This window comes from Heterocephalus glaber, unplaced genomic scaffold (assembly GCF_053883595.1).
Source record: "Heterocephalus glaber isolate CG9 unplaced genomic scaffold, H.glaber_assembly_v1.0 deba00001729, whole genome shotgun sequence".
In the NCBI taxonomy this organism is placed as follows: Eukaryota; Metazoa; Chordata; class Mammalia; order Rodentia; family Bathyergidae; genus Heterocephalus; species Heterocephalus glaber.
The window spans coordinates 5,135,812-5,153,295 of record NW_028258440.1 but is presented as its reverse complement, the minus strand read 5'-3'; the positions used below and the strand labels follow the sequence as shown (position 1 = coordinate 5,153,295).

At 45.2% G+C, this 17,484-nt stretch overlaps 1 protein-coding gene across 2 annotated transcripts; it reads left to right on the top strand.

Moving 5' to 3' along the window:
• Positions 1 to 644: 644 nt before the first annotated feature.
• On the top strand, positions 645 to 12,163 carry Rab33a (RAB33A, member RAS oncogene family). 2 transcript variants are annotated; one of them, XM_021240613.2, is made up of 3 exons: positions 645 to 865; positions 1,461 to 1,758; positions 11,578 to 12,163. In XM_021240613.2, exons 2-3 carry the CDS (start codon positions 1,501 to 1,503, stop codon positions 12,031 to 12,033), a joined length of 714 nt encoding a protein of 237 aa, XP_021096272.1. In that variant the 5' UTR covers positions 645 to 865; positions 1,461 to 1,500; the 3' UTR covers positions 12,034 to 12,163. The 2 variants fall into 2 exon arrangements, with proteins under 2 accessions (XP_021096272.1, XP_021096271.1); XM_021240612.2 differs by lacking the exon at positions 645 to 865 and having other exon boundaries at positions 1,119 to 1,758.
• Positions 12,164 to 17,484: the final 5,321 nt, after the last annotated feature.

Genomic DNA, 17,484 nt, shown 5'->3' with positions numbered 1-17,484 from the left:
AAAAAACTTTTAAATATAAGATGGGTGCCTTTTATTTTATGTAAATTGTACGTCAGTAAAGTGTATTTCAAACACATTCTGAACCTGCAAATCACTTTAAGGAGGAATATGGGTCTTGATCAAGATGTGTGATTATTAGTAAGCTTTGGGAAGCTGCCCTGTAATACCGTAAGAAAGTTGTGTTCATTTATCATCTTCCAAGCATAATGTAGGCTTTTGGCAAATTAGACCGAACCACTTTGTTCTACATTCAGTTGCAGAGGGGTGAGCCCTCCTAGGGATTCCTAACTCCCCTTAAAACTCCGCCATTCTGGAAGGATTTTTGGTTATATGGAAGGCTCAGGAATACAAGAGACTGTGGAGTTTATGCTATGTCTTAAGATTCCTTAACTGGATCTGTAATGTTTAGCTCCAGAAACAAAGTCCCCTTTTGCTGCCCCTTCTCCTATCCTCTGTATGGTCCACTCCCGCAGCGGGCCTTCCCTATTGGCCAGCCAAACACAACCGACTGCGGCAGCCAATGGGAGCCACTCTCCTGAACATTACGAGGATGGGTGCTCGTGGTGTGATAAGGGGAGGTTGGCGCCTGGTACGCGCCCCCCTTCATCTGGCAAATCTATGACAGAAACAGTAACACCCCCTACACACATATCCCCGCGCCCCCGTCTCCCTCCTTTCAGCGCCCCCCCCCCCCGCCGCCGCAACCCATCCCTGCGAATTTTGGCAGCGCCCTCCCTGGCTCCTCGGGCCCCCGCGAGCACACCCGCTTACTAAATACAGAACATCCCTTTATCCCTAGGTTTGGGCGAGGGCAGGGAACCCTGGAAGCTCGGCACGGCTGCCTGTCGCTCCGGAGGTGAAAGAGGTATCTCCGACCCCCACTCCACCCACTCCTGCCGAGTTGTGTTGCACCGAGGCCAAGTGCTTTGGTGTCGCTTAGGGTGCAGCTCTCTTTGTCCTCCCCAGTGGTGCTTCCTGCCCTGTGCGCTCCGAGCAAGTGGGGGTGGGGAGTCTGGAACCTATAACATAAATGGAGGCAAGAGAAAGGAAGTCTATTCCGGGGTGGTGTGTGCCACTTTCCCCATCCCCTCCCTTTCCTCCTTGGGCTTCCTCTCGCCAGTGTGTCCCTGGAGTTCAGAAGGGACGATCTTTACGTAAAGGAGCAGCGCCCAAGCGTCCCGTCCGAGGGCACGCACAGGCAGAAGGCTCGCTGCTTGCCTGCTCTCCATCTCTCCTCTCCCCGGCTTTTGTGTTGATGCCTCGGAGCTCCAAGGAGGGTGTGCTGGAGGGGGGGGGGCTTGGGTGAGAGGCACCCCTTTCACGCGCGCGCGCGCACACACACGTTGTCGCCTCACGCACACTCGGGCGGACACACTCAGACACACACACACACGCACGCACGCACGCACAAAGCTCGCTCTCCTGGAGCGCACTAACGTGGCCGTTTTCTTTGTGTGGAGCCCTCAAAGGGGGTTGGGGCCCCGGTCTGGTCCCAGGGAGATGGCGCAGACCATCCTGGGCCATGGGAGCCTGCAGCCTGCCTCAGCCGCTGGCCTGGCATCTCTGGAGCTCGACTCTTCCCTGGACCAGTACGTGCAGATTCGCATCTTCAAAATCATCGTGATTGGGGACTCCAACGTGGGCAAGACCTGCCTGACCTTCCGCTTCTGCGGGGGGACTTTCCCAGACAAGACTGAAGCCACCATCGGTGTGGACTTCAGGGAGAAGACGGTGGAAATCGAGGGCGAGAAGATCAAGGTGAGGCAGTCAGTCAGTCAGGTCCAGGAAGGGAGGGACCTGGGAGGAGGCTTTGCCTGAGCTATAGCTCTAGTAAGTGTCCAGTGCTTGTGTGACTGCTTGCTGAGCCCAAGACCCTGGGCATCTACTCGTCCCTTTTCACTTGTCTCTGTGGTGCTGTCCCCAGTCCATCCGATTTTTTAGGGCAAGCAGGACCGGTTGCCTTGTTACCTTTTGCCTCTGACAGCTCCTGCCAGCAAAAGCACGTTTGAGCTCATCCCTGACCCTGAGTGGGAGCAGCGGCACCTGTGGGCAGAGGGAGGCATGAGACATCCCTAGGTCCTAGGCTGTGGGATGGATCTCAAAGCACTTTACACACCTTGAGGTCTCTTCTATCTCTTGGGTGCCAATAGGCTGCAAAAGCCACTCTGGCTAAGTGCTGTGTCGTTAGAGAGGAGGAATGGATGGAAATCTGTAGAGAATGAAAGCTGCTTTATTTTAAATTGCAGTTTAGAGTGGGGTGGTTATGGCACAATGCCATGAGCCATTTTAAAGACTGAGACAGGGTCACCTTCGCAATAGGCGAAACTTGTTCTTTAATTTTCTCAAATGTATCTTTTTTACTTGTCTGGGGTGCCTAACAAACGAACCACCCATTACTCATTCTGTTGCTATTGTCTTCAGAAAGCCTTCATAAAAATGCAAGGCAACTTGGGCCAAGGGAAGTGCCTTGACCTCCCCATTAGTTTATCAAATAGGCTAAGTACAAATATTCCTGTCTGATTATTTGTGCTCACCTTTAGTTCAGAAAAGGTAGTAATTCAATAAGAGAGTAATATGTCAATGTGCAGCAGTGGTGGAAAGGAGGACACAGCAAGGGCAACTTTCTGTGTTATGGGAGGAGAGGCAGTGAGCATGATGGGAGGGAGCTCCTAAAAAGGCACTTGGAACATGGAAGGCCAACTCCTGTAAAACCACAGTTGACCCTGCTTTTTGGAGCTACTGAGGGTCGAATCCTCACAGGACCTCATGTGTGCTAGGCAAGTGCTGTACCACTAAGCTACATCTCCAGCCCAGTTGACCTTTTCTTGAGCCTATGGTTAGACCCCAGAGAGGGTCAGTGTGGAGGCAAAACTCTTGCTGGTCAAACAGCCCAATGACCACAAGGCCCCTGTTTTTCCATTACCTGGAAATGGAACCCAGGGCCTCCCACATGTTAGGCAGGAGCTCTAAAGTGAGCTATGTCCCCAGTCCTTAGGGCCTATCTTCTGGGTGGAGAAAAGGACTGAGCCACTGGGGAGACTGATGAAACACTCCAAACTGTGCAAGACTCCTGACTCTTGATCATTAAAATGAATGTGTTATAAAATGGCTTTGGAAACCAGACCAAAGAACTAGATGTCAGGAAGATGGGCACCCAAGTACTGACAAGGGAAAGCCCAATGGTCAGGGAGGGAGCATTCTTTTAAACCTGTGATCTGTTTTGCTTCTTGCATTTTAGGAGGAAATTGTCACAGTCCGCTTTAAGGTCAAAGTAGTTATCCATCTTTATCCTTTCCTAGGTGTTTGCATGGCTCTAGTATGTCTAGCTTCTTTAATGTAAAGCTGTAAGATTCTGAAATGTCTAAGACATGTCTTTTAAAATCCAAAGTAGAAATATATTTATGGATGGACTCTTAAACCTTCAGAATCCTTAAAGTTTAATGCTATCATTTGTTTAAAATTAAGTGTTACAGTGAGCCAAAGAGTTCCTTGGATTTAAATGGGGGAGAATAAATCCATCTGAAATTTGGGTGGAGGAAAAAGGAGTGTTTGGGAGTCTAGAGGAAGAGGGTGGAGGTGGGGAGATGGGAGGAGGAGCTGGAAAAGTGAGGAATGGGAGGTGAATGTCCTTCCTTTCTACACCCCCATACTTAGCCAAACTGGGTTTCACAGTCTCTGCCAAAGAGTCCAGACTTTTTTTCCAGAGGGCAGAGTCTGTGATAGTGTGACTCACTAGAAACAGAGCTCAGCACAACACCACACGCAGATAAGTGCTTAATACAAGCTTTTTTGGGAAGATGATATTTTCAAGAGGACAAAGCCTTGTGACACTGCGCAAGGAGGAGCCCTCCAGGGCAGAGTCTGCAAGAATTCATAGTGGAGTGTAGAAGTGGAGAGATGGTGACTGCCTCTTGTAAACCTGCTGCAACCTCACGGCAAGAGACCAGAGTGTCTGTGGAAAGACAGCAGAGCATAGCAACTGGCACATGATCTGGATAGATTTTTTTTTTTTTGATACCAGAGATCGAACTCAGGTCCTTGCGCTTGCAATGCAGGCAGCAGAACCACTGAGCTAAATTGGATAGGAGATTTTTGCCCCATGCTCTAGCTGGCCTGGAATTTTTCAAGGAGCAAGTGCCAAAACCATGCTCAGAGGTTACTGCCAGGGGTTCCCCCTTAAGGAGAGAGAGAAAAGTCTAGCATGACAGGCCAAGATAGCCCTAGACCACAGCCAGAAATAGAAGGCTGTGGGGTTATAAAATATCCATCCCTGGCAGGAGAGGAGAGGAGAGAAGAGGTCTCAGCCAGTTCTTGTTCTCAGTCCCAGAGCAGGGTGTGGCCTCTCCTGAGCTGCTCTCTGTGTCCCAGGGTGGCACATATGACAACCCAGGTTAGATTTGCTGATTTGCTCTAGTTGAAGTTATATTGTTAAGCTTCAGAGCCATCCCTAGGGGATTGAAACCCCATTTGGCTTCTCCAGTCACTGTGTCTCCCACCCCACACCATCACAATGTTTAGAATCCAGTGTTTCTCATAAACATAAACTTGAGAAAAACCTTCAATGAGTAGGCAGTAATAATAAGAAGAACTTCTATTGATTGGATAAACAAAGAGCCCAGATTAGGCACTTTACAAGTGTTGACTTATTTGATACAGCATCTTTATGAAATTAGGATTATTGTTATTATTCCAACTTTATAGATAAGCAAGCTGAGGGTGACAGAAATGAAATAACTTGCCCAATGGCACATAGATCTGAGCTTCAGTCTTTGACTCTTGAGCCCAGGCCCTTCACCATCTCTTTATGCTGCCCTTCCTGTGACAGGGCCAGAGTTTCACTCCAGATTTAGAGGCTGTGCTTTTCACCATTGTGCGCTACTCTAGGGAACAATACAGTATCTAGCCCCCCAGATTGAGGGGAGATGTGCTCAGCAGGAGGTAGGATGCCAGGTAGCCAACCTGGTCTTTTCTAGGTCAGGGGTCCAAGAGCCTTTAAGTTGTCTCCTTCAGGGATGAGGGATGTAGCTCAGTGCTACAGCGCTTATCTAATGTGCCCGAGCCCCAGGGTTCTATCCCTGTACCGCCAAAAAAAAAAAAAGTCTCCTTCACTTGCACCCAGGACACTGAGCTGAGTACCTGGGTTTTACTTTTTTCACCTTGGCTGTTTCATCATGGGTGTGAGAATCAGAATGTTCAGAGATAAAAGAGACCATAGAGATTCTCTAATCCAATGTCTTCAGATAGGAAACTGAGGCTCAGAGAGAGAGAGAGAGAGAGAGAGAGAGAGAGAGAGAGAGTGACTTGCCCAAGATCATATAGAACCAGGCCTACAACTCAGGTTTCCTTAATTTCTTTGCTGGGGCTTTATCCATGTATCACACTGCCAGACTTAAAGGAGTGCATAAGGGGCTGGGATGTGGTTCAGTGGTAGAGCACTTGCCTAGCATACACAAGGCCCTGGGTTCAATCCTCAGCACCACAAAAAAAGAGAGCATAAATCCCCACCAGCTCAACCAACCCATAAGTTTCCCTGGGACAGCAACATGATGGGATATCATATGGGGAAGCTAACAGTTGTTTCTGGCATCAGTCTAGGAAGCGTGGTGGCATCCCTCAACCCTCAAAGGAAGGGTAGAGCTTCCCTTAATGACTATTATGTGCTCATCGCCTCTGCGTTTAGCTAAAACATGTTGAGTCTGTTACAGTCTGAAAATATTGGAAGACAAGAAATATGGGGTAGAGGAGGCAGTGAACTTATAATATAAATTTTCATTAAAGCAGCCCTCTTGTGTAGCTTGGTCCCTCCTACAGGCTGGGCACCCCCTCTGTCCCCGCCTTGGGGTCCAGACAAACTACAGGTCAGCTGTAACTGTGGGCAGGTGCAGCCCAGGACTGTGGAATTCTCTTCCTCTGCTGATCACTGGGAAAAACAACCTTCCTGTGTTACATTACCAAGTGGACGGAGGCTGGGCTGTGTTCCTGAGAAGCTGCCCGCAGTCAGAATGACATCATGTCTTCCGGAGGGCTTCTGAGCTCCCATCTTCTGCCAGTTAGCTTAATGGTTAATTATCCATCAGTGTGTGTTTCTCTGTCTCCCTGGCTGCCTCTTCTTCTGTGTGTGTTGCTCTGTATCTCTGCCCTCCTCACCATTCTGTGTCAGCTTTGGATGTGTGCCTTACATTCAGATGGGACAGTGCAGTAGTTGAAAAAAAAATTTCTTTTAAACTTTTACCATCACCCAGGGGGGCTCCCCCAAGAGTTACAGATGTATTTGTCTCCTCCTTTTGGACACATCTACCCTCCCCCACTGGTCTCCAACAAAAGAACATTCATGCCTCGTCTAGAGGAAAGATGCCAGATGTGTTCCCTGGAGAAAAGAAATTCTCCTGTCAGCTAAGATCACGCGCAGGGGCTGGGGGCTTGCTGAAGCTTGCTCTTGCAGGGAGAGCTCTGGGAAGATGGTTTTAAAGGCTCCATTTATCTTTGGCAGCTCCCCACATTGCCCCTTAACCCTCCTCCAGCACCCCATCAGTTAGAGCCTCCCCCCAGCCACCCATGGCACATTGACAGCACCCCTCACCATGGACTGTCCTGGCCTTGGCTCTATTTCAGCTTCCAGCTAAGCTTTCTGTGCTTTCCAGGATGAGAACCAATGGATCCAAGGAGCAATACTAATAGGCTGATGGGATTTCCAAGACAATAACAACAGCTAATATTTGCACAGCACTTGGCATTTTGCAAAAGCTCTTTCTCATGTGTTATTTTATTGGATCATCCCAGAACCATGGAAGGATCAAGTTTCCATTACAGAGATGAGGAAAGTGAGTCTCAGTTGAGGAAGGGTTGATGACTTGGCAAGCAAGTCATTTACACAGCTACTAAGTGGAGGAGCTGGAATGCTGCCCTTCCAACAGCACCCAATCAGTTGTCCATCTAGATTCAGTGAGGGAGGTTTGGGGCTTCTCAAGGAGGAAGGGAAAGTGTATGCAGTACATACAGTTGGCCTCCTGGATCCATGGGCTCCACATCTGAGGATCCAACCAACCAAGGATCAAAAATATCTGGAAAAAAACCTACATCTATACTAAATATGTAGAGAGGTTTTTTTTTTACATTATTCCCTAAATAATACCTTCCAACAAGTATTTACATAACATTTGCATTGTTTTTGGTATTATAAGTACTCTAGAGATGATTTAAAGCATACGGGGGGATGTGCATAGATTATATATAAAAATACTACACCATCTTATATAAGGGACTTGAGCTTCTGTGATTTGGGCATACACAAGAGTTCTAGAACCAATCCCCTGTGGATACTGTACTTAGGAATAATGATATTAGGCACAATGTCATGTATTTACAAGGAATGCTAACCCTCACACTGTCCCTACATGATCACTATTGTTATCTTCATTTTCCGGATGAGGGCACTGAAGATATCAGAAGTAACTTGCCTGGCATATCTAACTAGTACATGATTTGGGCCAAGATTTTCATCCAAGTCGCTTTGATTCCACTACATCCTGCAATCCCTAAGAGAAATGAGGATCTGGAGTCTGTGCGTGTGGCCTAAGGGGATGTCATCAGCCTTGTGCAATCCATGGAGATGGTGCTCATGGAAGAGAGGAAAGGGTGAGAGGAAAGACAGCTGCAAAGGGAAGCAGGTGCTTTCACTGCCTGGTAGGGGCCAGGGGGTTATGAGGATGCTGAGACGAACAGGAACACTGAACCCCAAACACAAAGAGATTGTTTTCATGTATCCATCACCTCCCAATGATGAGCCCTCCTTCTTTGAGGGTTCTGAGTCCACTCCACTTGTTCTTCTGTTTTGTATTGGGAGCAGCCTACTTCTGGGCTCACCTCTCATGACAGACAGGGATGCAAATAATATGGGAGGGGTTCATAAAGAGCTGGGATGGGACGATTGTCTACCATTGAAATTCCAAGATTCCAAATAAAAGCTCCGAGACTCTGGATTGCTTTGGAAAGGGAGAGATCTCCAGCAGCGAGGGCCCTCTCCACAATTCTGGCAACTTGGATGGTGTACACAATTAGGAAACCAAAGAGAAGCCAAACAACCAACCTTACTCAGCCTAACACCTCACACACTCCCACCCGTGTTCCTGCTAGTGACAGGTATTTTTAGAGTCCTGAGCTCATGGTGTTAAAGCATCTGCCACATGCCTGAGGGCTGATAGGGATTCAGCCTTATTCAGAGACAAGAGACAAGAGTGAAGACTGCTGGGGGGTGAGAAGTGGAGACCAGAAGCCAAGTGGTAACCCTATTCCTGGGCTAGACCTGCTCCCTTCCCACTGATCTCTATTCTCTCAGCCTGTTCTCCCTTTCTTCCTGTTCGGAGCACCAGAAAGGCAGAAGAAATGAAAAATCTTTTCTGTCTCTGTTTGCAGATATAGGCCAGACTTTGAGGACTTACATTTTTCTGTGTAACCAAAGTCAAATGTTCTCTGATATGGCCTGGGCAGATACCCAGGTGGCCAGAGTGCTTGTAGTTTGATGGCTCAGGCCAATGCAGCTCTTGATGATGGTGATGATGATGATAATGACAACCTTCATGGTGAGTGATCTGATGCAGAGAGACTGATTACAGTTTAGTTGGAGAGCTGCCAAGAACACTGAAGAAACAGGGAACACATAAATATATTCTAAATGGTATGATACAGACTCAAAGTGCAATAGGAATTCCTAAGAAAAGAGAACTGAAACTGGAGAAGGTTTGAGGAAGAATGTGGAGGCATGAGCCTAGCCTTCAAGAATTGGTGAGATCTCGATAGGGCAAAAAGGGATCAGCCAAATCTAGAGGGGAAGAGTGGACGAGGAGGACCAGAGGCACAGAGCTGGGAATGAACCAGGTGGAGCTGAGTAGTTTGAACCCAGGTTGAGAGGGGTGAAATTAGGGCAGACAGAAAAATTTCCATTTGATGCCACATGCAGTAGAGTGAGGGCTACTGTAATTTCCCGACTGAGGAAGATGGTATGCAGATACAAGCAGGCATTTAGGAGGGCTCGTCTGAAAGCAGCACTGGAGTAGCGACATCCAGAAACCAAAGGATTGCTGTCATCCAGGAGTGAGGAGAAGGGTCTGACCAAGGGACCTGAACACTGAAATAGAAGGGTTATGCCAAAGGAATCTAGAGGCCATGTCAATGGAAGATGATGGACAGCCAGGACAATGAAAACTGATGGTCAGAATGATGACTCTGGGGCCCTGTAAGATCTCCCCTCAGCAAGGAAATTAAATTATATTTACTAGACTATATTTACTGTTAACTCCATATAAAGCCTATACTTGTTTTAAGAGGCATGGTAGCAAATTAGTGGCCATAATCAAATTTTCTTTGATAATTGAGAATTGTATAGGACCTTGGAACCATCATTCTGAATACGAATGTCTCTCATCTAAGATGTTGGCTAGAAAAGGGAAAAAAGATTGGGTTTGAATGTGTGGAATTCAGAGTATCCCTTGGGTGTTATGTCTTCACACGTTACTGATATCAGCTTTTTCCTTCATAAGTTAGCTTTTATCCCAAAGGCAAGGTGCAGAAGAAAAACCCAGTGAGTTAAATTATCATTTATGTAATGTAGAAGTGAATTTAAGCTGGGGATTTAGCTCAGCGGCACCGTGCCTGCCTCGCAAGTGCAAGGACCTGAGTTCGATATCCGGTACAAAAAAGCAAAAAAAACCCCAAACCCAAAACAAAAACTGAGTGAGAAGTGAATTTAAAAGTTAACTGAGGTAAAAAGTGAAATTATAACACTAACTTTGCTTTCTTTTTTTTTTGGTATGGGGATCGAACTCAGGTCTTTGTGCTGCGAGGCAGGCTCCGGAACCACTGAGCTAAATCCCTGGCCCCATAATTTTGCTTTCTTTTAAAAGTAATTCAGGGCCGGGGATTTAGCTCAGTGGTTTCGCCGCCTGCTGTGCAGGTGCAAGGACCCGAGTTCGATCCCCAGTACCAAATAAATAAATAAATAAATAAATAAAAGTAATTCAAGCCAGGGATGATGGCACATGCCTATAGTCCAGCATACTGGGAGGTTGAGGCCAGAAGATCACAAATTCAAGTCCAGGCTGGGCAACTTAGCAACTTAATGAGAACTTGTTTCAAAATTTTTAAAAAGGGGCTGGGGATGTAGCTCAGTGCTAAGGCCTTGGGTTCAATCCTTACTACTGCAACATCAACAACAGAGTGATGGAAAAAAAAATTTTTAAAGTAATGTGTGCTTGTAGGAGAAAATTTGGGAAGTTAAAAAAGAAGAAAATACACTGCGCCTGCCTCACAAGTGCAAGGTCCTGAGTTCGATTCCCGGTACTGGAAAAAAAAGAAGAAAATATCACCTAGAGTCCCAGTGCCCATAGTCATTAATGTTCTATGCACATGTGTTTAATGTTTTTACAAAATCGAGACCATAGCATATGAATTTTTGGGTCCTGAGGATTGAACTGAGGGCCTCTGCCACTGAACTACACCCCAGCCCTGAAAAATTTTGTATCCTGTTTTTACACTTGTATTTTGTGAGCACTTCTCTCACCATTTAGTCTTTGACAACATTATTTTGAATGGCTGCATAATAGTCCATTGTATAGATATACACCTTCATTTTCTCTCTCCTAGGTTTAGGCTATTTCCTGTGTTCTTTTTGTTTTTTTTTCTTCAGCACTGGGGATTTAACCTGGGGCCTTGTGCATGCTAGGCAAGTGTTCTACCACTGAGATACATCCCCATCCTTTTTTGTTTTGAGACAGAATCTTGCTCATTTTCCCAGGGTGATTTTGACTTTACAATCCTCCTGCTGCCTTCCAAGCAGCTGGAATTACAGGTGTGTGCTACCATGCCCAGATGGTTGTTGTTTTTTTAAGTATAAATAACACTGTGATTAAAAGCTTTGTACAGAATTTTGAGCACATCTCTGCTATGTCTTTTGTGTAGATTTCTGGAAGTGGGGTTACAGGTTCTAAAAGCTGTGAACATTTTTAAGGTTCTTTTTTTTTTTTGGTACCGGGGATCGAACTTGGGTCCTTGCGCTTGCACAGCAGGCAGCCAAACCACTGAGCTAAATCCTCGGCCATTTTTTAAAGTTCTTAACAATATTACCAAATTGCCCTCCAGAAAAGCTGCCCAAGTTTTTTGTCTAAAAACCTTCAGATTTTCAACCCAGCATTCTTTCTCGCTCTTTTGTTCTTTTCTTGTCTTCCTTTCTTTCTCTTCCCTCGCTCAACCCCTTATTTTTCCCCCTCCCCTTTCATACTGGGGATTGAACTCAGGGCCTTTGCACTGAGCTACGGCCCCCATCTTTAAAAATTGTTTTTTTTAATGTTGAGACAGGATCTCATTAAGTTGTCAACTCAAGATTTTCAACGAACAATCTTAAGAAAAACTTAACAAGCCCTAAAACTTCTCTACACATTGAAAAGCCCATTCTACTAATCCTTTGAGAACTACTTCCTGTGTCAGAGTTTGTAACCTCACTTTCTAAAGCCTCTGAACCACGTCTTCTCCTGTCTGTTCATGTTTCCTTTTCTGACTCCATACATGGGTTTCTGTATCTTTCAGGTTCAGGTGTGGGACACAGCAGGTCAGGAACGCTTTCGCAAAAGTATGGTGGAGCATTACTACCGCAATGTTCATGCAGTAGTGTTTGTCTATGACGTCACCAAGATGACATCCTTCACCAACCTCAAAATGTGGATCCAAGAATGCGATGGGCATGCTGTGCCCCCACTAGTCCCAAAGGTGCTTGTGGGCAACAAGTGTGACTTGAGGGAACAGATCCAGGTGCCCTCCAACTTAGCCCTGAAATTTGCTGATGCCCACAACATGCTCTTGTTTGAGACATCAGCCAAGGACCCCAAAGAGAGCCAGAATGTGGAGTCAATTTTCATGTGCCTGGCTTGCCGACTGAAGGCCCAGAAATCCCTGCTGTATCGTGATGCTGAGAGGCAGCAGGGGAAGGTGCAGAAACTGGAGTTCCCACAGGAAGCTAACAGTAAAGCTTCCTGTCCTTGTTGAAACCAAATGGTGTAAATATAAGATAAATTATCACTGAAGATTTTTCTTTCCCTTTTTTCCGTGGCTGCATAATGCTGACATCTGCTTGTTTCCATGCAAATTGGTATCAAAATAAAATTTGTATAGATTATCAGATGGCTTTATGTCTTGCTTTTCTCCAAGAAGACTTTTTTCCACTTTTTTCTTTCCTCCTTCCTTCCTTTCTACTGCTGGAGGTGGAACCTAGGGCCTTGAGTATGCCAGGCAAGTGCTCTACCACTGAGCTACACCCCTAGCCCTAGGGAAATATTTCTGATTGTGATGAGTGGAGGAAGCAGCTTGCCCTAGAGTGACTGGCCAGTGCCAATGCATATTCACTACCAGCTTTTTATGCTACATGAAATTACCATCGTTTGAGACACTTCTCCAAGGCTAATTCATTCTTTCAGTGTCATTAGTGGGCAGAAACATCCAGTGGGGATGGTACATGGATCAGATGTTTTTGCTAGAGAGATAATGCAGATGGCTGGATAGAGAGGTGTTTCTTTCTTTTTCTTTTTTTTTTGGTACGGGGGATCGAACTTAGGTCCTTGCGCTTGCGCAGCAGGCAGTGAAACCACTGAGCTAAATCCCCGGCCCCTCTTTCTTTTTCTTTTGAGACAGAGTCTTGCTATGTATACTGCTGCGACCCGCACAGTGTAGGGTCCGAAGCCAGGGAGAGCGGTGGGAGATGAAGAAAAGATGACAAAGAGACCAGGATTATTCTTGATAGCTGGGACCAGGTGGGACCATAGACTGATGAGCTAAAGGCTACTTGGCGTCCAGTACGCTCTTTATTTATAGTGTAGAAAGGCAGGGTAACTAGTGCCACATGGCCCACATGGCCTAGGCTGACCGTGATTGTCTCATGATTGGGGCATGAGCAGAAAAGGAACAAGGATACATAATGTAACTGTCTCTGGGGATGTGCCATCCAGCATCTACAATCTTAATCTGGTGTGGGTTTTTTGTTTTTTTGTAGGGATCAAACTCAGGACCTTGCGCTTGTGAGGCAGGCGGTGGCACCACTGAGCCAAATCCCTGGCCCTTACAATCTTAATCTATGGAGGAGAAAGGGAGTAGGGATTAGGCGAAGGGCCATCTTCAGGCTCTGCCTATGGCAGTATACTAGGCTGGCCTCGAACTCACAGCAATCCTGCATGAGCTTCCCACATGCTGGGATTACAGGCATGTACCACCACATTTGGCCTTGAATAGACAAGTTTTGAAAGGAGATATGGATTCAGTATTTCCTTGGTTTCCTAGATATGTGCCTTGAATGTCCACATAGGCTGCTCTCTTATTTCCTAGAGTTTAACTGCAGGAATAATGTACACACTGAAACTACTTGAGAACAGAACTGGACAACATCAAGTGCAAGTTTGTACTATGGGAAATGGGAACCTTATGGACTCCACATCAGTGAAGGCTCTCAGAAAAATAACTGGACTTATTTTGTATGTTAAATAGGCATAACATTTGGATTAGTAAAGAGCAGGAAACTGGGCAAAGGTAGGGAGGCAGGGATGACCTTGGGTGTTGGACAGGAGGGACAGCCCAAGGGAGAGCAGAGCAGCCACAGTGAGGAGCTGAAGTGGGGATGTGCTCAGGCAGAATAGCTTGTACTTGGCTTCTGGGGCTGTCTTGTTAAAATCCTGCTGGGAGGGGGTTTCAGGATGACAGCTCCTGAGCACTTTCCTTTGTTAAAAGCATGTGAAGCTGTGTCCCCAGATGGCAAATGGTAACATATACCAGATGCATTTCCAACCAAACAAAGGCTGTCTGGCCCTACCTGGCTCATCCCTACGGTCCTCTCCCATCCCCATCTGGCCTCAAGGCTCAGCCCAGCACCAAGTCTGCTTCTTATCTCTTGGCTTTTGCCTGCATCATAGCCTTTGGAACCTACTACTCCAGTCAGAACTGGTTTTCTTTCCAGTTGTCCCCACCCAACACCTTGCCCCTAAATCTTATCCAAGGGGCTCAGGACCTGTTGTTTGTTGATAATGTTGCTTGATGAAACCCTGGTTGCTGTTTCTCCCAGATGGAATAGCCCATGAGCTTGTCTTAGACTCTAGGTGCTGACTGTTCACCAAAGACATGACCTGCTCTTGTACCTTTTGGCTACTGTGATGCAGTTGTATGGCTGGGGAACCTCACAATGACTGTCCTAATGGGCACATTTCTGTCTGGGTCCTGTCCCTTCTTGGTCAGGGCCTCTTTCTGCTGTAACAGGATTAAGATGATAACATTCCAAGTTCTCTAACCAGGACTACCTCTTCTCAGACCCAGATTGCTTCTGATACCTTTCAAGCATTCAACATTTACTGAGCACGTACTATGTGCCACTAATCTAAGCTCCAGAGATACACAGGTGCACAAATAAAATTCTGCACTCAGAAGAGACAGACACTAAACAAGAAATGAAAGCTGGGTGTGGTGACACATGCCTGTAATCTCAGCACTCTGGGAAGCTGAGGCAGGATTGCAAGTTTGAGCCCAGCCTAGGTGATTTAACAACTTAGTGAGACCCTCAATATAAAAAATTTAAAAAGGCTGGGGATATAGTTCAGTGCTAAGGGCTTGGGTTCAATCCCTACTATCACAAAAAACAGGAAGACAGGGGCCGGGGATTTAGCTCAGTGGTTCTGTCGCCTGCCTCACAAGCGCAAGGTCCCGAGTTCGATCCCTGGTACGAAACTGAGTTAAATCCCTGGCCCTAGCCTAGTTTTCTGAGCTCACAGTATCTAATGACTTACCAAGAATTCTTATACGTTCTGAGGCTCTAAGGATTTGTCAAGTATACATACCTCATTCTTTTTTTTTAAGACAAGGTCTGGCTATGTAATTTAGTCTGGCCTTGAACTCACTATGTACCCAGGGTGTCCTTGAACTCACAGTGATCTTCCTGCCTCAGCCTCCCCAGTGCTGGGATTATAGGCCTGTGCTACCACACCCGGGCTGACATATCTCATTCTATTTGCAACATTTTATCAGAAATAAAGAGTTCTGCACAACTTAAAATGTTCCTATGATATAATGAATATTCAGATAGATATTCCAGAGATAGAAAATGAAGATTAAGGAGAAGAGAGCAATTCAAGACTGAGTCACAATATTGTTTAACTGAGAAAGCAAGGTATTTTTAATCATTTCAAAGTCCCACAAAAGGTCACTTTACTACTATTACATATTTCCATTAAATTAATAGTATTGGATAAGTAGTCAAAATTTCTGGAAGTGAATTCCTGGTAATAATGAACAAAAAAAATTTCTTTTCAAGAAAGAATTCTCTAAGGACAAAAGGAAACGTTTTCCTCCAGATAGGATTCTACACTGATGTTCAACAGGGCAATGTCATTTCATAGTTGTTAGACAAGAAAAGCAGAGCTACATTAATTTCCAACATTACAAAATTATACTGCATGTAATTGAAGCACTGTGATAAAATGTCATCCACCCAGCAGTTTAGAGGAATGTATTCCAGGACCTGAGAACTAGAATCCAAAATTATGAATAACCACAGTGCTGATGGGCTGCGACTAAAACTATCAATGAGAAGATTCCACTGATGTATAGTTTCCAGGGTCTCTTCTCAGTAGGAATAGCTACAGCAGTAACAGCAGCAATAGAACAGTAACAGTTGGAGCAGCTGCCAAACCAATCAGTGGACTAATTTAGTAATCACCCTTAATTCTGGCATCACACACCCTAGATCCAGCCACCTCTGAAAAGCCCCATCTATGACCACAAGAGGTTTTGGGAGGACATCTAGACACAAGTCATAACAATCTCTCATTGGGATCATTATAATAGCTTCTAAATGATATCCTGATTTTGCCCTTAGTTGCTTGTTTCAAGACAGCAGTTGGAACAATCCTGGTAAGACTGTACTTAAGAATTTGTTAAGGTATAAATTATTCAACATCTACTAACGGCTTTCTATTCCAGAATAAAACCCAAATCCTTACAATTGCCTATAAGCCCCTACTCTACACAGTCCACATGATTTCCCAGGCCCCATCTTCTACCTGTCAGCCCCTACCCCCAACTCTACTATAGCCCTATCAGTCTTACTACTACTTGAGGCATGAGCCTCTTTCTCCCCTTATCATCAGTTAGCTGTACATTTTTATTAGATTAAGGAGGCTTCCTTCATATTCCTAGTTTATATTTTTAAATGTGATGAGATTCACCTACCATAAAATTACTTTTTTTTTTGCAGTACTGGGGATTGAACTCAGGACCTTGTGCTTGCGAGGCAGGTGCGGTGGCACCACTGAGCTAAATCCCCAGCCCCTACTTTAAGATTAATCTTATGGGGGCTGGGGATTTAGCTCAGTGGTGCCACCGCCTGCCTCACAAGTGCAAGGTCCTGAGTTCACTCCCTGGGGAGAAAAATCATAAAGCAAACAATTCAGTGGCAGTTAGTACAATATTGTACTGTCATTTATATCTAGTTCCAAAACATTTTTCTCACCTCAGAATAACATCGCATTCCCCTCCTCACAACTGCTAGAAACAACTCATCTGCCTTGTCTCTATGAATTTGTCTATTCTGGATATTTCACACAAATGGAATCATACAATGTGTCCTTTTGTGACTCTTACCTTCACTTTGCATGTTTAAGAGGTCCAAATATGTTAGATGTAGAATCAGTACTTCATTCCTTTTTATGGCTAATATCCAAATAGATATACCATACTTTATTCCTTTATCTGTTAATGACATTTGAGCTGTTTCCATCTTTTGGCTATTCTGAATAGTGCTGCTATGAGCATGCATGTGCAAGTATGTGAGTCTCTGCTTTGAATTCGTTTGGATATATACTTAGGAGTAAATTATTAAGTCATATGGTAATTCTTTTATTTATTTATTTTTGGTACCGGAGATCGAACTCGGGTCCTTGCGCTTGAGCAGCAGGTGGTGAAACCACTGAGCTAAATCCCCGGACCCATATGGTAATTCTTTATGTAACACTTTGAGTAACTGCCAAACTGTTTTTCTATAATGGTTGAACCATTTTACATTTGCACCAGCAGAATGTGAGGGTTAAAATTTCCATTGTGAGGGCTTCTGGATTTGTTGCCTTTTTCTAGAATGCTCCTGTGATAGATACCCAAGTGGCTCACATCCTTATCTCCTTCAAGTCTTTATTCAAGTGCCATCTTCTCCGGGAGGCCTACCTTGACTAACAAATTTAAAATTGCAATCTCCCAATCTCCAATCTGTACTTGCTATTCACCTCTACTAGTATTTTTCTGTAGATCACTAACACACTATATAATTTTCTGATTTTCTACTGTCTGTCTCCCACCACTGAAATATAAGCTCTATGACAGCAGAGATTTTATTCTGTACTTTAACACCTAGAACAGGGGCAGGTACATGGTATGTGCTCAGTAAGTATGTACTGAACAAATAAGTGAGGTCAA